Here is a 25,493-nt window from a genome sequence, read left to right as displayed (position 1 = left end):
TCCTCCTGCACAGGACTGGCTCAGGGCAGCCTTGCCTTCAGTGCTCAGCCTGGGTCACTTGTCCCATCGATGCTGGCCAGCCCAACCTGGACTTGTGAGAGCCTTGGCCTTGGCCTCCCCAACGCCCCACAGTCCTGAACCTGCTCTGGCCCCAGATGCAGTTGGCCTGTGGGCACAAGGCTGGCAGGCTGGACTGGAGCTGTGCTCTCCTCACTGGCCCTCTGCCCCTGCTTGGTGACTGGCAGCCCCGCCCATCAGCTGCCCCTGCCAGAGCCAGGGAGTCAGCCTGATGTCTCCTCCTCCCTGGCCCTCCTGCATCACACCAGTGTCCAGATCCCTTGCAGTCCACCTGCCAGATGGCCCTCAGTCGCTGCCCTAGGCCATGTCTCCCCTCCACCTCTGCAGCAGCTCCCACTGCTCCTGGCTCCAGCCTGCCTGCCTGCTCCAGTCTTTTCCACCACAGTCATCTTCCCACCATGCCAGTCAGCACGGCGCGCCCCCGCTGAAGACCCTGGTGGCCACCACTGCACACAGGCTCAGGTCTCGACACGCAGGGTTCACAAGGCCAGATGGTGAGGCCCCTGCGCATCTCACTGCCTCTCCCCTTTCGCCTCCTCAGGCTACAGTGTTTCTTTCAGTCCTGGAACGAGACATCCTGTTCTCACCTCTAGGCCTTTGCACACATTGTTCCCTCTGCCTGCATGCTCTCCCCTCTTGCCTCCTGCCTCTGCCAGCTAACACCTGTCCACCCTTTAGATCTTGGCTAGGCTATCACCACTTCCAGCTCCTGGTCTCCCACCTCCCTGTACTTCCTTGATGGTCACACTTGCCCTGCTATTTTAATTTCTTGTCTCCCTGTCTCTCTTCCAGCCCAGTGTCAGGCAGGACCCTTTTGGTCATGGCAGAAAATCCAACTCCAACTGGCTTAAACAAGGAAGGACTTGGCCAGAGGGGGTCCTTCAGGAGAGGCTTGACCTAGTGGTTCCAGTGATGTCACCAGCATCCATACTTCTGTCTCTGCTCTGTTGCCATTGAGCTGGCCTCATGCTTGGGGCCTATGAGATGGTCTCCCAAAAAATCTAAGCCACTTTCTTTGTGGTAGCAAAATGGCTGCTGTACTTGCAGGCCTCACACACCCTGCCCACGGGCGTCAGGAGAGGGGCAAGTCTCATTCAGTGGCCCCTGCCCTGGCAACATGCTCAGGGCTTACAGCTCCAACCTGGGTACGTATGGAGGTGGCGATGGGAATAGTCCACTTGACATTGGCTCCTCAGGGCTCACCTCTGAGCAGGGCTAGGGAGCCCCTCCAAAGCCGTGTGGCTGAGGGTGAGGGGTTCCCCTAAGCAAACTGAAGGTGCTATTCCCAGGCAGAGGGGAATGAGCTGTGGGCACCAATGGGCAGGGTGGCCTCCACCCATGCAGGCAGGGCCACTCTGCCTGGTTTACTCCATAACCCAGCACGGAGCAGGCGCCTAGGACGTAGTGAATGCACGACCCTTGCTGGGGGGCGCTGACCCTCCAGCCGCAGGCCTGTTCCGAGCCCTCTGCCCACCTCCCAGGCTTTCACTGAAGCCTCTGGAGCCAGCCCCTGAAGGCAGACACAAGCCCACTGATGAAGGGCTGTGGGTGTCCCTAACTGGGTGGCAAGGGCTGTAGTGTGTCAGGCAAGCACAGGAAACCGTCCCCAGCCAGCTTCACCAGAGAATGGGCTTCTTAGAAGGGTGTGAGGAAGCTTGTCGACATGACAAAGGCAGGAGAAGCAGCCTAGAAAAGACGGACCTTGGACTTGGGGGTTCTGGCAGAAAGACCTGTTCCCCAGTCACAGTGTGCGCTGCTGCCCCCCTAGATCAACTCCAGCAGTTTCCTTCATCCTTCCACTGCGCACCCGCCAAGGCTGCAGCCCCAGGGGAAGGGATTCTCCAAAATGCTGTTCTGGAAGAAGAGAGAAGGGATGCTAAGGGGCCGGAAGCAAACCAGCACCCCGCAATCAGGAGGGCAGCCAGCTTCTTGCCTGTCTGGGGAGTGGTTTGCGGTCACGGAGGTAGGGTCAAACCGTGCAGGTGCAGGCAAGTCCCAGCTGGGCCCCAGGAAGCTCTGAGCACCTTGCCGCTGGGGACACTGGCCCTCTTGCTACCAGTCTCCCCTGTGTTGGTACCGAGAACTTCCTGAGGACTCCTTGGCACAGCCCAACCAAAACCCTTACACAAAATTCTGAAGTCCCTGTCTGGCACTCAAGGCCTTTGTGCCCCTCCTCCCTGCACAGTCGGTCATCCTCTGCTCCCCAGTGATGCCCCTGTCACTCCAGAATTACTCACTGAACCAGTGACACTCAGTCTTCCGGTTTCCCGTCTTCCCCCGTCCAGGCCCTTCCCACACAGCAGCATGGTCAGACCTCGCCTCTCCAGGCCCTGCCAACACCCCCTCCCCCTTCTCCCAGCTCCCTCTGCTCCAGCCGCACTGGCCCCTTCCTCTCTCCTGAGGCAAGGCTCTCCTGCCTCGGGGCTGTTGCGCCTGCTCTTGGGCCCACCTTCCTCAATCTCATGGCCAAATCTGGACTCCTGGTCATTCAGGCTTCTCTTCAAATGTTAACTATCAAAAAGTCATGTCCCCACCAACCCATCCCCTGTTGACATGTTCTGACCTGTTACCCTGCTCTGTTGCCTTCATAGCACTCATCATTATGTGCACATCTCTCCACCCCCCCAAGAGAGCATGACACACCATGACGACAGCAGGGCCCTCAACAGGCTCAGCGCCGTGCCGTGTCTAGCAGAGGACCTGGCATTGAACAGACCTCTCCATGGCTCTGATGGGGCCTCGTGCTCGCACCTCTCCTTGGCTGTGTGGACAGCTGGGTGGCACTTGCACTCCAAGCTGCCTTCAGTCCGCGTTCCTCAGAGCTAAAGCCATCCCTCCAGCTGGGATTCCCAGCAGCACTGGAGCCTTGGCAGAGGGCATAGAAAGATTGCATCTGACACCGTCCTCCCTTCACACAAGGGGCATTTGCCTGCAGTCAGGCCTCCAGATCATGTTTGAACATTTCCTCTATCCCTAACTTCAGAATCACTGCATAACACGTGAATGGCTTTTCTTTAGCAGCGGCCCAGAGCGGGAGTGGGACCCGCCAGCTGGATAGATGGGCTCGTAAAGGCTGGGCCACTGGCGGCAGCTGGAGCCACGGCTGTCCCTCGGGGAAGGCTGGGGAAGGGCTGTGAGTTATGCACGCGGGCCCCCGTGTTATGGCTCCTCTGCAGCCAGGCAGCCGCTGTTCCATAAATGGCGAACGTTCTAGGCTTGGTGGCGTTCCTATTTTATGCTTCACTACCTTAAGCGGCGTTGATGTCTGGTGTAAATTCTCCACATGAAAAATTAGGTAAATAACCATTAACAATGCCAGATAGGGGAATAAACAGTCTCCTCACAAGCAGGTGCTCACAGAGCCCTCCTTTCCACCTTCTAAGCACCTCTCACATTTGTCCCTGTGCTCCGCGCCCACTGCCCACCCCCAGCTCACTCGCTGGGGAAGTCCCACAGCCTCCCTGCAAGTGTCATGGTCAGCCTGTTCTCTTCCCTGCCAACAGTCAGCTTCCTCAATTCATATTCTGAGGGTCTGCTCAAAACTGAAGCCTAAGACCTACATGTTCAAGTTCAAATTCCTTGGCCTGGTTACAGAGGACATGAGTAGCGGGTTTCAGTTGCCTATCAATGCTTTCCCATCCCCCTTCTAGTTACCCAGGGGGGTGGCCCTGTGAGCCAGGCCAAACCAATCAGATCAGGCCCCCCTCCCCACCATGGGTTGCCCCTTGGGCATGGGTCCCAGAAGATTCCCTGGGGTTTCTGAGTGTGTGGGTCCTGGTGCTGGGAGGATGTAGAGTTGACCAGCTGGGGCCATCTTCTCCCCTGGGGGGAAAGGCTACCTGCAAGAGGGAAAAGAAGGAACCAAGGCCAGCCCAGCAGAGCCCAGGTAGCCAGGGAGGGACAGAAGCCTGCAGGGTGGAAGCCTGACCTGGGCTTCCTTGCACAGCTCTTCCTGCACATCTGTGAGCCCCGCCTCCCCCGCCACCCGGCCAGGGAGCTGATGGCTGTTTTGTTGTTTTTGCTTAAACTGGTATGAGCTTCGTTCCTATCACAACTGAGTCCCAGCCCACGTGGGGGTCAGGGCCTGCAGGATCTAGACACTTGCCACACCTTCCATCTCATCCTGTACCACTTCCCTCATCCTGGCCTCCTGCAGTCCCGCTCAGCTGTTCCCCTCTGCTTCCAGGCCCACTCTCCCTGTCTCCTCAGCAATTCCTGGGTGGCCTTCCAGATCCAGCTCTGGCCTCTACTTCCCTTGTCCCATCCTTCCACCATGTGGTCATCTCGCATGGCTTCCACCACCTGCAGCATTCCCCATGGCCAGTACACTGATCGCTGCTGACGTGTCGCGCTCTCCTCTGAGACTGCCCACTCCCCGAGGACTGGGGGCGTTCTGTTATCTCTCTGGTGCCCCGTAAGCTGCCTGTCCCAGAACAGTCTTGTAGGACGGAACCCTTAACCTGTGGGATGTGCCACTGTCTAGGGAGAAGGTGTCAGAATTGAGTTCAATTGTGAGACACCCAGCTGGTGTCACAGAATTGCTTGTTGTGGGGAAGGCCCCCTCACACACACACACACACACACACAAACACATTTGGTGACCAGAAGTGCTAGCAGTATTCAGAGCACCGTGTGTAGTGTAAAGAAAAACCAGAGTGTTTTTCCCATACACTTGCTATTACAAATGATGCCATGATGGTCATCTGTGTACAGACATCCGTGCTCATCTTCCTGATATTCCATTAGGGGGGACTTCCAGAAGTGGGATCACCAGACCCAAAGGTGTGTGTGTTTAAGGTTGTTGATTTCTGTTCAAATTCTGCCAAGCCTAACTCCCGCCGTCAGGACATCCCACCCTCCTTGACGCCGAGCATGAGAGTTTTAAACGTCTTTGCTAATTTAGGGCATATCTTTGTTTTAACCTGCATTTTTTTGAGTATTAGATTGTACTTTTTTTTTTACCTCATGGTCACTTAGTGTGATGAATGTTGTCAAAACTCAGACAACAGCAAAAACAATGTCCGCCAATTTGTGATTCTTGCAGCCAGTGGGGGACGGGGGCTCCTCCGAGCAGCTGTTGGAGTTAGCCTGCCGTCTCCAGTCCAGGGCTGGGGAAAGTCGTCTTGGTCAAACACAAACAAAACAAACACGCTCATGGAGAGCCGGACGCCTGGGTCTCTTCGGGCCTGAAACCCTCTTCTGGAGAGTGCTGACCCTTGCGGGGTGCAGACACTGAGGGGCAGGAGCAGGCCTTCTCGGGGCCGGTGGGGGTTCTGTTTCCGCACTCGGGCACAGGTCACAGGGAGGGGTACGGCGGCAAATTCCTCAGGCTAGAAGATCCACGGATCTCTCTGCAGGCAGGCTACACTTCAGTGAGGACAACGGCAGAAGTCCCCCCAAGACTCCCACTGCCCAGCAGAGGTCTGAGCTGAGCAAGCAGAGAAGGACCCTCCCCTGTGACCGCAGCCACGTCCACCTCTCTCCAGAGTCTGTAGGTTGTGGCTGTCCTGACAGGCCCAGTCATGACAGAAAAGTATGTAACCATCACCCTAGTTACTCAGCTCAGTGACAGCAGCTGGCACTGTGGAGCGCTCTGCCGACGCACCGCCTCGCGAACCCTCTGTGGTGAGGCCCTGCCGCTGCTCTGTTTGCCTGCTGGAGAGACACACGGTGACATTTCTTGCCCCAAACCACACAGCAATTAAGTGATGGGGCCAGGTGTGAATCCAGGCAGCCAACCTCAGAGTCCACGAGTCTCCACGTGGGTTGTGGGCCTGAATGTCCTTCTGGAGTCTTGCCCGCCTGCCTCTGCCACACACCTGGGCTGGAGCAGGCCCCTGCCTGGGTGCTCCTCGCCCTGTGTCTGCCTAGAGCCCGAGCTCAGGCCCCACAGAGGGCTTCCTCAGGGCACAGGCTCAATCAGTGGTCTCGATTCCAGGCCCAGCGCAGCAAATGTGTGACTCCACAATGCTGCACACACATCAGCCCTTCCCTCTTCCAGCCTGGCTACGACCACCAAAAGCTGACTGAGAAGCTCAAATCCAGGGCCCGCACATAATGCCAGTATTTCACAGGGATAAACAGGACCTCTCCAGGAGAAAGGATGCAGGACAGGAATGGGGCCTCGGCAAACTGGGGGAACTTCTCCAAGTCGGGATGCTCCACGTCAACCTGAGGAAAACACAAGTCACCTACCTGGTCTCCAGAGACAGGATGGGGTGGGGGAGAATCTGCCATGTCACACTGGGTCCCCCGCACGCCCACCTGGCTTGTGTTATGAAGAAGGTGCGTATCATGAGGATATAAGGCCTCTGACTCCTGTGGGGAATACAGCCGGATGTATTTCCTCCCAATCACCTGGGGAGAGAGTGACCCCATCAGTCAACTGATGCCCTCGTCTCCCCCCGCTGCCCCGCACTGCCTGCAGGTGCCTGAACCCAACATCCTCCCTCGCCTCTCTGTGCCTTTCCACATGCTGTTCCCTACACCTGGTCTGCTCCATCCCCACCACACACCTGCTTAGAGTGCCAAGCTTATTTTTCCTCCAAATATATTAGGAATCAGTAACTTCATTTCTGTAGTTAAGAGTTAAGCACCTGGCCGTGGCAACGACTGTTTAAGTGCTCTATGTATATTAACTCTGATCCTCAAAACCGCCCCGAGGTGCTTTGTCGTCAGCCCCATTTGACAGATGAGGAAACTGAGGTACAGAGAGGTTAAGCGAGTCGCCCATGTTCACAAAGCTTAGAGATGACAGAGCTGGTGTTCACACCAGACAGTCTGGCTCCCGAGCCTCAGCTCTCAGCCTCTCTACTGCCTCTGTGGACTGGTCTGCTTGGCTGGGAGCATGTTCTCATTTGGTGACCTCTCTGCCTACGAAAAATAAGGTGAATTTACAACAGATGCCCTCCCCATGCAGCAAACCCCCAGGCTCCTCTGTCTGGGTCTCATCAGACGGCTGAGAAGCCTCTCTGCACTTGGAGAGAGGGTCTGGCAGGCAGAAGCTGGCCTGGCTGAGGAATGGCACACAGGGGGAGGGCAGAGGAGAGGCAGCCCTAAGGGCGCTCACTCCATCCCAAGATGGTGCCCTGGCCCTGTTCTGCCCGAGGGAGGCGGCTGGGATCCCAGAGGATCCAGAAACCACTTCTGGAATCAGCCCCACTAGGGAGACGGCCCCAGTCCAAGGCCTGGGACCATTTCTATCCACATCCCTGTCGGTGATTCATTTGCCTGGTGTTTCAATGTAGATAATGTGGCCAGGCCACAGGCTGGACCAGGAGGCGGGGAAGCCGATGTTCGGCAGCAACTCCGACCTGGACTAGGAGGTTTTGCTGGGGGTCCTGATGCAGTGGGGAGACCGTGCCCTGGGGACCAAACCAGGCGTTAATGGTGATCTCGTCTTCCTCCCCGTCGCCCAGGCAGCAGTAATCAGGGATGCTGATGTCTTGCTTCAGCTCCGGGATCTGTGAGTGTCAGAGCAGACATGGAAGGTTGAGACCAGGGTTGTGGGACACACCAGCCTAGAAGTCAACTGACCGTCTGACAGAAGGGCCAAATACACGGTCTTGTGTAATAATATGACTGTATCCACATTTTATTGTATAGAAGTCTAAAAATCAATTAAAAAATAAATATATAGTTACTAGGGAAGAATTATAATTTTATTTTCAGATTTATTTCCATGTCATATGCATTTTATATTTGTTCCCATTTTTAAAACCTGATACCACTATTTCGTACTTAAAAGTAAACCAGATTATGATTTTCTAAAGAGTTAAATATTTTAGAAAATCAAATTAAAGAAAAACAAGAAGAAGATGGATTGAGTGTTCATCACGTCTCTGGAGGGGAAGAATTTTCAAAAGTTACTAACGGTAAAGAAATCACAATTGTACATTTTAAATAAGTTAATTAAGACTAATAAAGTAGGAAACTTATTTGAACTAACTGTGGTAAATGAGGGTTAATGTACGAAGTTCATACAAAATAATAAGGAAGACACTAAGCTCTCAAAACATAAGTTACACGACTAATTAAAGGACAAAAACCAGAGAAGACCTAAAAATGAATTAGATATAAGGGTTTCAGTCCCATTAGCAAAGACATCTGAATTCATGTCATCATTTCCCGATAATCCAATTAGCAAACTGACAAAACAGTAATGCCCAGTGGTGGTGAGGCTGCCGTGAAAGGAGCAGAGTCACGCAGGGCTGCTGGTGGCATCAACAGGTAAAACTATGTAGATGGCAACGTGGCACCATGTAGAAGGCTTCAAAAGCGCTCAGCCTTGGACGCTGTTGGAAGTGAGCTTGTGCTCTGCTCCTCTGTCGGAGCACCCAGCCCTGTCCTGGCCTCCCGCCAAGCGCTGCCCTCCCTGGGCATTCCTGCTGAGCTCCCCGTGGGTGTCCCTGGCCTGGCCGAAACCACCCCAGTGAAGTCCCCCTGGATGCACCAGCTCATCCAACGAGACGTTTGGGTCCCAAATCTAAAAGTCTTCTTTGACGGCTCCCTTTCCCTCAACCTCCACATATCTACCCGTGTCAGGAGCCAGCAGTTCACACACCTCCTAAACCTCTGCACTTGCACGGACCTCAGCTCTCCCTGGACCTCCTAATGGTCTCCCTGCCTCCACATCTGCCCACCTCCAGTCCATCTCCAGAAAGTGGCCACCCGCGTCCTGGAAACACAGCCCTCCACCGTTTCCCACCACGTTAGGAAACCCATCCTTTCTCACCTAGCCCCGACCTCCCTCCTGGCCCCATCTGCCCTCCCCTTATGCACCCCGTGCTGAACTCATCCGCCCCTTGAAGGTGAAAGTTCACTCCTGTTGCTCTCCTGGCTGGCACGCCACTGCTCTCGTCTCCTCGCATGGCTAGCCACTGCCATATGTTGCCTCCCTGAGAGACCTTCCCTAACCACTGAGCTAAACAGCTGGCTCTCCTACCCCAGCCAGCGACTTTTATTTTCTTTCAGGCACTCATCACCATCTGATGTGTCTGGTTTTCAGGTCCACTGGGCAGAGGAGCGAGGAGGTCTTCTCTGTCCCTGTACCAGGGCTGAGCCCTGGGCTTGGTGCAGAGGGGCCTACAAAGAAGGCCGCGTCGGGCAGGGTCCCCACCGCGCACGGTCATGGTGGTCACAACCCAGCCACACGCCAAGCACGGAGCAGGGTGGGACGAGGGGAGGGGCGGAGAGAAAGCCGGATAGTTGCATTGCTCCTCCAGCACCAGCCCTCTTCCTAACAAGACAGCGTGAAAATGCAGAACGCCATCTGATTCCTGCCACACTTCACTTTGTTCTCATTTTGTTTGCATTTAACAATAGCCTATTTTTTCTCCTTATACATACTCGTTATAGATGATCTGGAAACTGCAGAAAAAAGAAGGGAAAAAACCCCTCCTCGCCGCTCCCCCCACCCCCGACAATCACTGCTAATTTTTTGTGCCATTTCCTCCTGTCCATTTTCAACACAGCCAAGACCATCCTGTCAATCAGCACGCATCCTGATTTTCTCAGTTCCCACAAGCCAGGCCGTCCTGAGCGACCACGAGCCCATGAGCTCCGTGTTGGACGGGTGGAGCCTGGGCCCTGGGTGACAGGCGATTCTGATGCAGTGGCTCTGGGTGGGGCCTGGGATCGCGCCTGCACTTCTAAAATCTCCCAGGGACGCCAGTGCTGGTCCAGGGCGCTGCTCTGATGGTGTCTACTCAGGGGCTGATTTGTGCAAGACAAAGAGCCAGAGCAGCACTTCTGCTCGCTGCAGCTTCCTCTCCCTTCCTGCCCCCGGGCACTCTCCCTGCAAGCACCCTGGCACTCCTGCTGGGCTCTTCCAAGAAAACCACCTGCCCCAAACCTCCCAGGGCTCCTTGCTGTCTTCCAGACAAATCTGAGTTCTTGGCCTGGCCTTCATGAACCTCCCCAGTTGGCCGCAGCCTCCCCGTTCTCCTCTTTGCTCTGCTCTTCTGAACAAACCCTCAAGGCTGTACATGGGGCTCGTTCTACTCTGCCCTCTGCGCCTCACTGGGAGTGTGTCCCCCTGCCTCCGGCCTCGTGGAGCCCCCTATTCCTCTCAGCTCCAGCCTGAGTCCCCCTCCTCTTTTGGTCTTCAACCCGTCTGTCCTGAGGGTCTTCCATCTGGCCAGCCAGGGCTGGGTACCCAGAGAAATCGAAACTGGCCCCTGCCAGAAGTGCACAGGCCCAGGCATGGGGAGCCAGCCTCACGAGCGGACAACTGAGATGTGGTAAGAACAGAACCAGGACCTGCCCAGAGAACTGCCTCAGGGAAGCCAGTGACTCCCTCTTTCCACCACCCTCCCCTGGATCCCCAGAACTCATTCCTCAGTTCTGACCACATCTGGACCTCTGACTCCATCCCTTGGGGCCACCCTGATGCTTGTGGCCTCCTCATCCCCCTGCCCCAGTCCTGGGGCCCTGGACTTACCACACTAAGCCTCTTAGGCCTAGTGGCCTCGCCACCTCTCCTACTGCCCACTGGCGAGGAGGGAACAGGACAATGCCGAGGGCCCCTCCCAGCTCACCGCAGGGAGCAGCCCCAGCGGGAAGGACACGAGGCTGCCATGCCCTTTCCTGCCCTCGGCGGTCAGAGCCCAGGAAGGATGGCAAGGGAAGGCGAGAGGGTGAAGGACAGTGGAGCGTGGGCTCAGACTCACCTGGTCAAAGAGCTGGTGCTGAGCAAGGTACCCCACGTCCCTCGGCTAATGCACAGGAGAAGACCAGAGCAACAACACAGAAAGGCTGGTGAGTCATGGTGGATACCCTCCACAGGCTGCTATTGTTTAGTTGGCCCTCAGGACCCGGTGTGCCCCACCCCAGCCCTGGGCTGCCACCCGCGAGGGCCCCCCAGTCCGTCCTGTGGGGTCCCCCTCCTCTGACCCAGGCGCTAACGCGATCAGCACCCTCTCGAGGACTGGGCTGATGGGGAGATTCAGGATCCAGTGCTGCTTCTGCCACTGAGGGGCCCCGACTGGGTCACCTGTGCCCCAGGGCTGTTTCCTCACATGAGAAATGAAGGGGCTGCACACACAGGAGGATTTACTAAAAATGGAATCATACTATACGTATTACTTTGAAATCTGCTTTTTTCACTTAATGATACATCATGCATGTCTCTTCAGGCCAGTACATACATACTGACCATTCTTCTGCCAGAGACTTGTTTTATAGACAGGATCCATCATGAGGAATTCAACCACCCCCTGCTGGCAGACATTCAGGCTGTTTTGCCAGTGTTTCAATAAACAGCCTAATAATCTCGTCCTTAGATTTATGTGCTTCTAAAAGTAGAACTGAGTCAAGGAGTACGTGCACTTTTGATAGCATCTGCCAGGTTATTTTCCCAAAAGTTAAGCCATTTATACTCTTAGCAGCAATTAACGTGAGTGCTGATTTTCCTACATCTTTGCACTGGAGGTTAGCATTCTGTGAAAATTTTTGCCAATAAGATGGGTGAAAAGATCCATGCTTTACAAACTGGGCTCCACAGTGCCTGAGGGGCTCTTTGAAGACGGCTGAGGGCCACTGTAAGGGTCAGACTGGGGCGGAGCGGGCGGGACGCGGGCCCCAGCTCTGCCAGAGCCCAGTCGGCTTTGGTCTAGGGGCTTTATCTGAGGCTAAAGCAGTGTTGAAGCAGATGATGGTTCCTCTCTAGGATTCCTTGAGGATGTCTCCATCTGTCCATCCCTCTCCTTCATTTCCTCTTCTGACAAACATTCTGAGTTTACAAAATGCCAGACCCTGTGCTATGCCCTGGGCACGGCCGGATCTGATGCGATCTCTGCCCTCACAGATGTTCTGGCCCGGAGGACACTGAGCACTTACCTTAACTCAGCACTGACCACGCTGTGCTATAGAGTTCGAGGTGTTTTACTCTCACCAAGACAGTACGAAATAGGTGTTAGTGACCTCTAACTAATCCCAACTAACCTTAGCCAACCAAAAGTCAGGGCACTGAGGATCCAAGAGGCTAGGTAACCAGCCCAGGCCACACAGCCAGCAAGGGGCAGTGCTGGAGCCAATTCTGTTCAGCCTGAATCCAAAGCCCACCTTCCTGCCCACTCTGAAAACAGCCCTTGGTTACTCCCCTCTGCTCTGGGAACCAGGCTTCTTCCAGCAGGCAGAGGGAGACAGCACGAGACCTCTCCAGCCAGGTTTATTCCCACAGGCAAAGGTGAACGTGGCAACGTGGTGCATCTCTAGTCCACGGCTCCCTTCTCCAGGCCTCCGGGGGACAGAGAACTGATTGGAAGCAAGGGGAGGGGAGGAGTGCAGGAGAAGCAGGAATGGAACGGCGTCTGTGAGCACTGATGGAGGAGGCCACTGACGGAGGAGGCCATGGCTAGTGGAGCTACACGGAGTGCCTGTGGAGGAGGCTGGAAATTCGGGAGGGAAAGAGATGGGGGGCACTCTGGGTGGTCCCTCAGGAGTCCACAGTCACAACACAGGAGAAACAGTCAGCCAGCATGGTCACCGACCTGGACCCTTGGTCGCAGCAGCCCCATGACTGAATCTGATCAGAACTTTAGGGTGGCGGGGCCTGGGGCTGCCGTGGGGTGTGGGTTGTTGGGGAGTATGTAGAAGAGTTGCAAACCACAGATGCTAAATTCTCACACCTTGTGAAGGATTCGGCTCTTGGGGCCAGGAAAGGTGGCTGGGACCATAGACGCTGGGTGGTCATCCTCTCCTGCTAAGGGTCTGTGCACCCACTTACAGGCTTCCATTGTTCCCAACCTATAGGAATGGTGAGGCACAATCTACATTCTCTGCCACCCTCGTCTCAGGAAGAGGAAGCCACCCACTGCCCTTGCTGTTAAGAATGTGAAATGAGGGGGCCGGCTCCGTGGCCGAGTGGTTAAGTTCGCGCGCTCCGCTGCAGCGGCCCAGGGTTCGGATCCTGGGCGCAGACATGGCACCGCTCATCAGGCTACGTTGAGGCGGCGTCCCGCATCCCGCAACTAGAAGGACCTGCAACTAAGATACACAACTATGTACAGGGGGGTTTGGGGAGATAAAGGAGGAAAAAAAAAAAAAAGATTGGCAACAGTTGTTAGCCCGGGTGCCAATCTTTAAAATAAAAAAGAATGTGAAACGATAAAATGGTGCAGCTACTTTGGAAAACAGTCTGGCAGTCCCCCAAAAGCTCAAACCCAGAGTTACCATCTGACCCAGCAGTTGCATTCCTAGGATATACCTAAGAGAAATGAAAACATGTGTCCACACAAACACTCAGACCTGAATGTTCACACCAGTCAAAAAGTGGATACGACCCAGATGGCTATCAACTGATGGATTAAAAAATGTGGTATATCCATACAATGGAATATTATTCAGCCATAATAAGGCACAAAGTACAGAACTGATAAATGCTACAACATGGATGAACCTTTAAAACATTATGCTAAATGAAAGAATCCAGACACAGAAGGTCACATATTGTATGATTCCATTTATATGGAACGTCCAGAATTGGCAAATCCATAGAAACAGAAAGCAAATTAGTGGCTGCCTGGAGATAGGGGGAAGGGGGAATGGGAAGTGACTACCAATGAGTACGGGGTTTCTTTGGAAGTGATGAAAATGTTCTGGAATTAGATACTGCTGATGGTTTCACAAGCTTATGAATACACTAAAAAAACGCTGAACTGTACCAAAAAAAAGACCTGAAATGAGTCCCTCATGTCCTGCCCACCCACCGGCCTGCCTTGCTCACTCTGGTCAGCCTACTGACCACAAGCCCACAAAGAATGACTCCTCCTAAACCTCCCAGTGCACCGCATCGAGATTACTTGCCCAAGTGTCATGTGTTCTCTCCCTCGTAAGTCAGAAAGGAATCAAATGACACACCTCGTCAACAATGTATTTGCTGATGAACTCATTGACCGTCATGAGTGTCTGGGACCACTCTTCGTCCGTGTACCTGGAACCGACTTCCACTGGGACAGTCCGGCAGCCAGCCACTTCTTGGATATACTCCAAACTATCAGAAAAACAGGTATTGTCACTTTCATCATTTTTGGTAAGCCTTCTTGGGCGCTCTGCTAAATGTGCTTTACACTGGTTTCCTCCCATCGTCACAACCTCACGAGGCGGTCTGCTGTCTTCCCCCACTGCCTTGACGAGGAAACTGAGGCACAGAGAGGTGAGGTTACTTACCCTCCTGATGCCCTTCAGCTTTGCAGATAGATCCAGAAAATCTGGTTTGTTACAGTTCTTGCTGGGCAGCTCTAGTTCCCTGCTTGCCAACTTCTCTCTTTGCTCACCTTGTCACTAACCTCAAAAACCTTCTTGGAGCAAATGGTGGACAGTACAGTGGGTGATGAAGTGCCTGTATTCTGAACTCTGGTGGTCCAGGCCCTGCATGCTACAGACCAGGGGACCTTTAGCAAGTTACTTAACCTCTCTGCGCCCTTGTTTGCCATTTGTGAAATGGGGGTGATGACAGTGCCTGACCCATGGGAATCAGAGAGGATAAAGAGAAAGAAAACGCGTCAAGGGCCTTTCTTGGCACCTGGTATGTAGTAAAAATGTAACATGCCTGGTACGTAGCAAAACACACAATGAATGTTTGCTGGGGTGATGGTGCCTACAATGGGAATTCCTCCTCACACAAGTGTCAGCGGGAACCACTCCCTGCACAGAACCACCACCTTCCCGAGATACGCCTTCTCATGTCCAGAACTACGCACAGCTGTGGCATTACGGCCACTGGCCAGCTGCCTGATCTGATGGCCCCACCACGAATCTGAGGAAGGACGAGAAGCAGATGTGAGGAGGGAGCAAACACAAGAGCCCATGGAGCCCCACGGAGGGGGAGGCAGCTGTCCCTTGGGTTCGTATTTCAGGGCCCCTGAGAAAGTCCACAGAATTCCTAAGATCCTGCGAAACTGCATCATAGGCCTAACATGACACTGCCACTTAAGCACTCATTAAGCACTTAAGCACTAAGTGCTTAGGGCAAGCAAACTGTAGAGGGGAGGAATCTGATAACCTTTGGCCTAAATTCAGAGCAGAGTACTTCCAATTCTTGTTTACCCCCTGGCAATCCATCCTAGAGGCTGGCAGTGCAGTGCCCGTGAGGCTGCACTGACTGGGGAAGACGGGGAGGAATCCAGGGAGACTTCGAGAATGCTCAAGTGGGAAGAGGAGCCCCACCGCCCTCAGCAGCTGCTCACCTCCACTTCTTCATGCACGGCCAGTGGTCGGCCACGCCTTCCAGGATCACGGGCCTCTCCGGAACCAAGAAATGCTTCCTGAAATACTGCAGCGACGGACAGTGGAGCCGGGGCACTGTTCTCTCCGACTTCATATCTGGAATTGAAACATGCTCATTCCTTGCTTTCTGTTTAAAATCAAAACAAAACAAAATGGTAACAACCAGAGAAAGTCAAAATTTGAAGCATTCTACTAGGAATTTGCATCACTGCTAGGATTGCTTAGTATCATTAATAATAATAATAGTAAATTTTTTCAATCATTATTACTCCTGCTACCACTACTATTTACTCCTCATGATATCAAGGTGTTTTTTTCCTTACTAGTTCATTTAAAATATTCTTCAATTATAAAAGTAATACACGGCTTTCACAGAAATTCTGCAATGGAAGAGAACTTACTATTCCCAACTCCACCATCTAACATAAAAGTATTCTCTCTCTACCATGTTTCTTTCCCATCTTTTACACATCCATATCTCTGATCCACTGGTAGTAATGTACATGATGAATACGCAAGTCTGCCTCTTTCATCCAGTAACTTACCTAAAGCAGTTTCCACGTTCCTCGCAATGTCTTGTGAGTGGTTGCATCATAATTTACTTAACCATCTCCCCACTGAGTGACCTGCACAAGTTACTATCTCTGAGCCTCAGTTTCCTCATCTGTTAAACTAGGGAGACAAGATCTCGGGTGTGAAGGACCAGGACTCCTGCCCAGCCCACGTCAGCCCCCTCTGCTCCCCACTGCTGGACCCCGACCAGTCCTTGACCTTTGCGCAGCGGCGGCGAACACGCTTTCCTGCAGGCGATGCACCAGGCCTCACCCTGGCCTTTTCTTTGCACTGTCACAGCCTCTACGGTGGGCCTTTACTTCCACATACTCCCTCCCCAAGAGGCCTGCCCCGACCACCCTATGTGAAGCTTTCCTGCCTTTCCCACCACCTCACTGGAATGTAGATCCAGGAGGACAAGGTCCAGGCCCTTCTGTACATCTGGGCCACAGCTGGCGCTCAATAAAGCTGCTGAGCAAAGCCCACCCTACAGGCAGGGGGAACGGAAGGGCCAAGACCCTTACTCAACTCAGGCAGTGCATGTCAGTGCGGGAACGCGAACCCAGGCAGGCTGATTCCAAAGCCTGAGCTCTCGCCCCCAGCTACACACACTACTTAACACCACCCACACCAGGAGCCCAGCGTGGGCATGAAGCCACCATTTCCCCTTGGGACAGATTTTGCTGGGAAAGGGCAGTGCAACCCCTGGGTCAAAAGGGACAGGTATCTGTCCCTTGATCTGCATGTCTGCCCTGCCCTCTAAAAGGTCAGCCGACACACCATGCCCTTGGCCCCCGGCACCCTTGGCAACAATGGGTATTGTACAAAGCCTTGTTTGATAACTTCATAGCCAAAAATGGCTGCTTCACTGTTTTTGCATCATTTTTTGACCAGAGTGAGGTTGAACATCTTCCCACACGTTTAATAGATCCACTTCCTCCTTGTGAACAGACTTTCCCAGAGGAGCGTAGTGAGGGCTGCGTGTCAGCTCTGGGCTTTGAAGCCTTCGCAGTGTCGGCCTCAGTGTCTGTCGGGTTTTTTGGGCACGTGCACTTAGGTACCAGTAAGGACACATGTGGGTATCTCAAGGGCAGACCGATCAGCCCCGTGAACAGAAGAAAGCTAGTTCTAGCATCTCACTCCAACTCAGTAGCACAGAGACAGGCAGCCAGAAAAGCGGGTGACACCTCGACCAGCTGACCAAGGGAAAGCTCAAAGAGCTGGGCTACAGCGGGCTGCAGCTCTCGCCCACACGATCCCTTTGACTGTTTCTCAGAAGCCACAAAGCTTCCACCCTCCCTCTCTCCCAAAAGGGTACTACTTTTGCAGAAACTGGAAAAAAAAAAAAAAAAAAACTGAGAAAAGAAACTGAGCTGTTCCATTTCCAAATCAATGGAGATGCTACTTTCAGCCAGAGGTTGGCAGGCCACAAGGCCTCACCCCAGGGGAGAGATGACTCGTTAATTCCAAAAACATCAGGCGTGTTGGATTATGTTAGGTGTGGTCAGTAACCATCCCACCCAGATACCTTTGTGCTGGGCTGCTCCTGGGTTGGGCCCTGGGCAGGCCTTTTTCTCGAGAGAAGGTGAGTCTGGAGGATGGCAGCGACTTTAATGAGGATGTCCCCAAGGATGGCCGCCCCCATCAGCAGGCCCATGTCACAGACTTTCAGGGCTGCAGCCACAGTGGTAGCATCCTCAGATGCCTCGCACAGACATGCAGCTTTCAGAAGGCAGCCAAAGGCATAAACCCGACGCCAGTCTTTGTCCACGTCTTGCCAAGGCCCTGTGTTGAGTTTCTCCCAGGAATAGTCGAGGACTGCCTCACTGGTCTGCAGACACTCACTCCTTCGGCCCCCATAGAAGAGCTCAGTGGCTTCCTGTAGCAGCATCACTACGCTCCTCTCCACCTTCTCACTGAGGTCCAACTTCAGTTCTTCTTTAGTGCGGGGCAGGAGTGCCAGGAGGGCCTCCCACAGAGCACCCGTTCCTGCCAGGGGGTCTCGGTTGATATCTTCTGCCATCGGCTCAGTCTGATGAGTAGTGGTGGAGGAAGAAATAAAAGTTACAGCAAAATACCATGTTGTACACCTAAATATGTATAATTGTAGATTTTTATAAAATAAAACTCAGGGGAGGGGAGAAGCTAGATCTGTGATGATATCCAGTGGCTCAAATGACAACCACTCAGATTTAAAACATATATAAAGTACTTTCCTAAAAAAAAAAAACCAAGGGGCCAGCCCCAAGGCCAAGTGGTTAAGTTTGCGCGCTCTGCTTCGGTGGCCCAGGGTTTCACCCGTTGGGAACCTGGGCTTCGTCAGGCCATGCTGAGGAGGCATCCCACATGCCACAACTAGAAGGACCCACAACTAAAATATACAACTACGTACTGGGGGGCTTTGGGGAGAAGAAGGAAAAAAAATAATAAAAAAAATAACAAAATCTAAAAAAAAAGAAAAGAGAGTGAGACCACGCAGAGAGACTTGGGCCTAAGTTCCCACAGCTCCCTATACTTGTCCTCTGTAACGCACATCTCATCCATAATGATTCTTCAACAAAGGTCTTCTCTACTGGGCATAACCTCTGCAGGGGCCCCCGTCTGAGGTCGCCACTGTATCTTCAGGGCCTGGCCCAAGAAGACTATTGCCTCCTTGGTTGTGACGCCCTGATGAAGCAAGCAGCCAACGTGGCCCATATGGCAAAGAATGGAGGATGGCTTAAGACAACAGTAAGCTAAGAACTCAAGCCCTCAGTCCAACAGCCCTCCAGGAACTGAATTCTGCCAACAACCACCGGAGTTCAGACCCTTGTCCTGTTGAGCCTTCAGATGAGAACTTGGTCCTGACTGACACCATAACTGGAGCCGTGTGAAAGATCCTGATGCATAGGACCCAGCTAAGCCACACCGAGACTCTTGACCCACAGAAACTGAGATGATAAATGTGTGTTGTTTTAAGCCACTAAGTTTATGGTGATTTGTTATGCAGCAATAGATAACTAATAAACACCCTATCCAGATTTCCTGGACACCCTGGGACTCAACTATAATTTACACTAAAGACCAGGAGGAGAAAGCATGGCTTCCTTTAGCTCTAATGTGTATGAAGAAGTCAGCAGTAGATAGGAAAGCAAAGATATATTAAGAACACTAGAAATATGTTTTTGAAAGTAGGCTGGATAATCTCATCCCTATCTCTGGGCTCCATTTTATTTTTTTTTTAGGAAGATGAGCCCTGAGCTAACATTTGCTGCCAATCCTCCTCTTTTTGCTGAGGAAGATTGGCCCTGAGCTAACATCCGTGCCCATCTTCCTCTACTTTATATGTGGGACACCTGCCACAGCATGGCTTGACAAGTGGTGCCATGTCCACACCCAGGATCCGAACCGGCAAACCCTGGGTCGCCAAATGTGCGAACTTAACCTCTGTGCCACCAGACTGGCCCCCAGGCTCCATTTTAGCTCATTTTCCCCCTAGCTCAGGAATGACAATAACAGCAGTCAGAATACTGAAAACATTACATGGATTACCTCATTTAATCCTCACAATGACCCTATGAAGCTGAGACCATGCTTAAAAAGCGTTTACTGTAAGCCAGGAATGCTCTAAACACTTTATGCATCATGCTTTTAATTCTTACAGAAACTCCCAAGTTATTATCATCCCCATTTTACAGATAAGGAAAGCAAAGTAGAGAAGTTAAATGATTTGCCCAAAGCAATTCAGCTAGTAAGAGGTGGAGCAGAGATTTAAAACTCCGGCAGTCTGGAGGCAGGCCTGATGGCCTAGTGTTTACAGGTTGGCGTGCTCTCTTCGGCAGCCCAGGTTTGGTTCTGGGGCATGGAACCACACCACTGTCTGTCAGCAGCCATGCTGTGGTGGCGGCTCACACAGAAGAACTAGAATACACAACCATGTCCTGGGGCTTTAGGAGGGGAAAAAAAAAGAGAGAGAGGGGAAGATTGGCAACAGATGTTAGCTCAGAGTGAATCTTTCCCAGCAATCAAACAAAAACTCAGGCAGTCTGGCCCTCAAATCCATGATCTTATAGACGAAGGAACTGAGCCACAAGATCTCAAGACAGCACGAGACGAAGCTGGACACACGGGCTGCTTTATTCTCAAGAAAACTCTGAGGAAGGAGTTACTATTCCCATTCTACAAGAGAAAACCCTATCACTTCACATAAGGAAAGGACATGGCTTTTTCAGTTGTTACTTTTTTGAAGTACCTCTTCCAAGGCCTGTCCTAAAGTGAAAGCAATAATTTAGAGTTGTTCTCTGTTCTACAGTCTACAGCATGATTTCCCAACCATTCCCCTTCCTTTAATTTTACTTGTTCCTCACAATATTGTGAAGTAGATAGAGATGTATGTGGTCATTTTCCCCACAACCCCCGCCCCACCCCCCCATTTTGCTGATGAAGAAGCTAGTTGGACTGTTGTATCCTAGCTTAGTCCCTGGTTCCCAGTTGGCTCAGTGAATGATGGGACTCAGAGGGCCCGAGTGGCCTGGCCTAGCCTGCCAGGATGATTTCTATCTCGAGCTCCCTAAGGTCTTGTATTGGCTTCATTAACAGCCTTCTTAGAGAGCTTCACGGTCCAACCTTTCAGCGTGGTCTCATCCACTAGCCACGCACAAAACAGCACGTGCACCCATCCACTGGCCTCCCAGGGTGGCTTCACGGCTCCTCCTCTCAGAGTGATTCACACGTCTCATAAAGCAACATTGAGAAGTCTCATCTCAAGCGTCCAAAAGACCTCAGAGGCCTTATATCCTGGCTTCTCACGAGGGCCTAGGAAAAGGCCTCCCAGAAGACCACTTATTCGCCTTACTATAAAAATGACTTCCACTGGGGCCTTATGTGCCAGCTTTGTAAATTGGTCTCTTAGTGGCCTTAGAAACAGCCTCCCAGAGGGTTTTAAATGGGCTATAAACTATAAAGGTTCCCAGGGATGCAGATTATGGACTTTGTAAACTGGCCTCTCAGGGTGACCCTACAAACCGGACCCACACAGAGCTCACAAAGGCCTTGCAAAGCCCACCTGGAAAGGCGGCCTCGTGTGCTGCTTCACAAAATGGCCTCCCAGGGTGGTCTCATGTTTGGTCTCCACAAACCAGCCTCCTAAGGTGGCCTATGTGCTGCTTTGCAAACTGGCCTTGGAGATGGCCTCATGCAGATGGCCACGTGAAATAGCCTTCTGGGAGAGACGGCCTCAAGTTGGCTGTACAAGGAACATTTTTAATCCAGTTCCCCAGTGAATGGCCTTATAAAAAGGCCTTCACAGATGCTCAGTTGACACTGCACGACAGTCTTCCAGACGTGGGAGCTTCAGGAGAGCTGTGAGTTCCCGGTTTCAAAATGGTTTTTCAGATTGCCTCTGTATTGGCCACTTAAAATGGCCTCTCAAAGGGCCTCACGATTGGATCTTAAGACACTAGCCTCCCAGAGGGCCTCATGTTGGCAGTATGAAGCATTACAGGCTGAGGTGGCATGCTGGCCATGACCCATCGGAGTAATCTCACGGCCTGGTTCCACAGGCTTCCAAGAACCTTTCATGATTTGGCCTTTTAAATAGTCGCCCTATAACAGCCTTCGGGGGAGGAGCCACATCCCACCATACCAAACAGTCTCCCCAAGTGGCCTCAGGACCTGTTTCAAAAACAGGCTCCCTTACAATATTGGGCCCTTGTCTGAGGCCAAGGTGAACCTCAGACCTCGTCTTACATTTGCAAACTAATCTTCCATGGTGTCTTTATAGCGCCAGGAAAGACGTGTTTGTTTCATCCATCAACCCTCCCGGAAGCAGCTCCTCGCCAGTCCCTGTCAGCCAGGAGAACTGGCCTTGGGGGAGGCAGGGCCTTCTCTGGGCAGGGTGGAACACCTTCCTGTCGGCTGTACGAAGCTGTCTTCCAGGGAAGCTGGCCTCACGTGGGCTGTAAGCAGCGGCCTTCACACAACCGACGACGTCATACGGCCTTCCAGTGAAGGCCAGGGATGGGCAGGCAACATGGAACTGCCTTTCTAGACGGCCTCACGGCCTGGCTTCCTGCATTCCCTGTGCATCGGCCCGACGAAAAGTCTTCCTGATAACTGTCTCAAGTGATTTCCAGAGGCAGGCATGAGCCCGCGCAGCCTTGTGGCCTGGCTTTATTGATTGGTTTCCCAGAGTTCCTCACTGAATTGCCTGTTATAAAAGGTTGTAGTGAACAAACAGCCTTCCGGAGGAAGGAGTCGAGGTATAAACTGTGTGGAACAGCTTCTCAGAGCGGTACTGTTGCCTGGTCTTGAACCTGGCCTGACAGAGCCCCATCAAAGGGCACAAGCAGGCCGTGTAAGCAGCCTTCTGGAGCTCAGGTATAGGTGAGCTAACTAGAGAACTGATCATACAAACCAGGATGCTATATATAGGCCTTTTTTTTTTTTCCGTGGTGAAGTATAACTTTTTCTTTTTCAAGTTTTTTATTCTCATCATTTTCTCCAATGTCTGTTCTTCACTGTTTGGAACTTTCATTCCTGCACAACTTGAATACTGGGAGTGCTGTGAGTGGCTTTCAGGGCTTACATATACATATAAAATATTTAATAACAGAATATTTATTATGACTGGACAAGTCATAAACTGGGGTTATTCCATGCCAATTGAGACCTATGGTCCCCCTAATTATAAGCCACATGAAAAAAAAAGCCTGAGTGGCCTTGTAGCCTCACTCTTAAAGTCAGCCTCCTAGAGCTCGACCAGGTATTGGCCTTAAACGACCTCTTGTTGGTCACAGGCTTTTTCTGAAGGGAGTGAGGGTGGAGGTGTCAGGTAGAGACACAGCCTGAGCGGTCTTGCGTCCTGGCTTTGTAAACTGACCTTCTGGAACGCCATATGTACCGGCCTCACGACACGGCACAGCTTCCAGGGAAGGTCAACATGAAACAGCCTTTCCCAGAGGCCTGTCTTGGCTGCTTACATCAAGTCCCGTTTCTTGGTGTATGAAATGATCTTCCTGGAAAGGGGGTCAGACAAAGGTGGCGTGAGCCAACCTCTCCGCATTGCCTCTGTCTTGGCTTTCTACATCAGTCCACGTGAACTTCACAAAGGCTTCCTGTCGGTCATGTTACACACAGAGGAGCCAAGTACAGGCGGTTGTGCAACACACAGAGCAGAACAGACAGGTCCTGACTCAGCTCATCCTCCGGAAGCTGGCCCGCCCGCGGCTAGCTGTTGGGAGACAGCACAAGTGGGCTCCTGCTGGTGTAAGGATAAAGCCATCCTGGAAGCCACCACAGTCATCCCAGAAGTCTCTTCCATTATCTTAAAAACCAAGTGCACCTCCTGGAGTAGCCATTCAATGGGCTGGGCAAAACGGCTCTCCTGAGGGTCTCATGCCGATTCCCGGAGGGTCTCAGGGTGGCTGCCCTCTGGAGACAGCCATCCTGGGAGCCCCACGCTGCGCACGAGGGCCTTCCACAGGTGGCTTCAAGGATGTATCCGCCTCTATCTGACAACTCTGTATTCTTCAATTTTATGTTACTGTAGCAGGATTCCACAAAAACTGGGCAAAACGAGAGGCTCATCCAACTTTCCAGAAAGGCGTGGGAAGCCCCGGGAGCCCACCTCGCGGGCGCCAGCGCAGTATGGGACCCGGCACCGCCTGGCCCGGGGCTTGCTGTCGTCCCGCTGAGCAGGACTTTCCTCGCCGGCGGCGCCGGGGCTCGGAGGGAACTCCATCGAGTCAGCCCTCCCTTCCTCCAGGCGACCCAGCACAGGCCGCACGGGGCCCCTCGGGAGCGGCGGGCTCCTCCGACCGCACACCAACCCTCCAGGCCAAGGCCTCACACCCCGTCCCTCCCCGCCGCCTGCCCCGGGGCTTCATTTCTCGCGGCTCATATTCGGGACCTGATGGCTTAAGCGTTTCCAGTCGGCCTAGCTCCAGGACAATGACAAAAGCCGGCTGGCCGCGGAGAGACAGGGAGCAGCGACCAACCCATACACTCACAGCGGAAACAAACAGCTACGCAAGCGCGCTAGAATTGTAGTAAGGCGACACAAGAACTGCACAGGCGCACAACAGCCAGGCCTAACGCATGCGCAACACAAATTACTGAGTGAGAGGAGCACTACGCACGCGTCAGACCTACCTTCTGTCCCCGGCCGCGCACTAGAGTTGTGAGCAGCTAAAGGGCAATCTCAGAGCGCATGCGCCGGCTCTATTCTCCCTCCCCAGGCCCCCGCGGTGTCGCTGCTTTGAAGAGCCGCCGCGGGGCTTTCCAAAGCGCACGCGCGAGGCCGTCCTTTCGTCCTTCTCGCCGTAAGAGAACTTAGTGCCGTGCCTCCCTCCGCTTCTAAGGAGCCAGAGGGCCTGCCCCCTCCGGTTGCTCTGGCTGACCTGTCTCGCGTGTGGGCGGTGTCGAGTCGGCCGGGGACGGCCACGATTTGTTCCTTTCCGTTCGAACCCTCCTGCGTTCTGCTGCTCGGTGACAGAGGCTTGCACGAGGAGTATCGATCACTCCCGGCTCTTCTGATCTCGAGGCAGGGCCGAGAGGAGCGCCGAGTGATCGATGCCGCGGCCCCGCCCCGCCGCGTCCTGAAGGCGGGAGGGCGGAGGCGCGGGCTTTTCCTTCGGGCTCTCCGCGCGGGTGCCGGTTCCTGCTGCGGCGGCCTCGTGTGCTGCGCAACTTCGGGCCCGCCGGTTCATCTAGTCCCCGCAGCTCACATGATCAGTCTGCCTGATGTAGAGGGGCCCCTTAGGGAAGTTAGGTGGCCCAGAGCCCGACCCTGGGGACAGCCACAGGTGCTGAGCCTGCGCGGCTGCGGGCGGCACGCCGCTGGGCTCCGGGCGCCCGTGGGTCCGGGGCGCACCCTCGGGAGCGCGGGGCGGGCCATTCTGCGCTCGCTGGGCTTGGAGTCTGGGTAGAAGAGGTGGGCGAGTTCGTTTGCTGGTATTACAGAAAAATTATTCCGGACGCTTGTTAGAGACGGCGAGTGGCCTTATCCAGGGGGCTGGTGCAGTCGGGGCTCTGCTGTAGGGGAGAGAGAGGGCCTCACCTCGGAGTACAACGAGGACAAGTGGGATTCCGAGCCGAGGAGCGGGCCGGGGGTCACGGATGGACGCGTGTCAAGGGGAAAGGCGGGGCTGAGCGGAGTCCCGCTCCCCTGACCCACAGGACGTTTGCTGTGGGTGAGCCAGGGGGATAAGACGTCAAGGGTGGAGGGTAGGGAGTTGATCACTGTCAAGGGGGGATCTTGGCCAGACGCACCCAGCAGGATTCTTGCTAAAATTCGTCTAGGCTGGCCAAGGCCGAGCCCAAGGGCGAGGCCCCGTCAGCAAGGGACTCGAAAAGCCTAGGCAGTTAGGTCGGGGAGAGTCGCCAGCCATGTGTCAGCCGTGGTCTGGGCTGCTTGCACCCCTCTGTCCTATTTAATTCTCTCAACAGCCCTATGAGGTGGAGGTTGTGATGTCTTATTTACAGACAAGGAGACTGTCAAGGTGCTAAGCCAGCGCCAAACGAAACGCCCTAAATAAACTCAGCCTTCCGCTCAAGGATCTCACAGGTAAATGGGATGCACGAATGTGCTGAGCATTTACCACACGCCTGGCACTTTCCAAGCACTTGAAAAGTATTAAAATTGTAGATAACTTATC

The 25,493-nt window shown here is 53.4% G+C and overlaps 1 protein-coding gene across 7 annotated transcripts; it reads right to left on the bottom strand.

Annotated features, from left to right (window-relative positions):
* Positions 1-20: 20 nt before the first annotated feature.
* On the bottom strand, positions 21-24,483 carry KDM8 (lysine demethylase 8). Of its 7 annotated transcripts, XR_006889562.1 has the most exons (9): positions 23,989-24,477; positions 17,387-17,900; positions 15,267-15,433; positions 13,939-14,071; positions 10,749-10,793; positions 7,392-7,541; positions 6,343-6,435; positions 5,041-6,249; positions 21-1,932 (listed from the first exon to the last, which is right to left on the bottom strand). XR_006889562.1 is itself a non-coding variant. In XM_046668495.1 (8 exons), the coding sequence occupies exons 2-8, from the start codon at positions 17,879-17,881 to the stop codon at positions 1,867-1,869; spliced, it is 1,218 nt and encodes a 405-aa protein (XP_046524451.1). In that variant the 5' UTR covers positions 17,882-17,900; positions 23,989-24,477; the 3' UTR covers positions 21-1,866. The 7 variants fall into 7 exon arrangements, 5 of the variants coding, with proteins under 5 accessions (XP_046524451.1, XP_046524449.1, XP_046524450.1 ...); XM_046668495.1 differs by lacking the exon at positions 5,041-6,249 and having other exon boundaries at positions 6,274-6,435; XM_046668493.1 differs by lacking the exon at positions 21-1,932 and having other exon boundaries at positions 4,973-6,249.
* Positions 24,484-25,493: the final 1,010 nt, after the last annotated feature.

The sequence above is a fragment of the Equus quagga genome, chromosome 7 (genome assembly GCF_021613505.1).
Source record: "Equus quagga isolate Etosha38 chromosome 7, UCLA_HA_Equagga_1.0, whole genome shotgun sequence".
NCBI lineage: Eukaryota > Metazoa > Chordata > Mammalia > Perissodactyla > Equidae > Equus > Equus quagga.
This window is presented reverse-complemented; position numbering and strand designations above follow the sequence as displayed.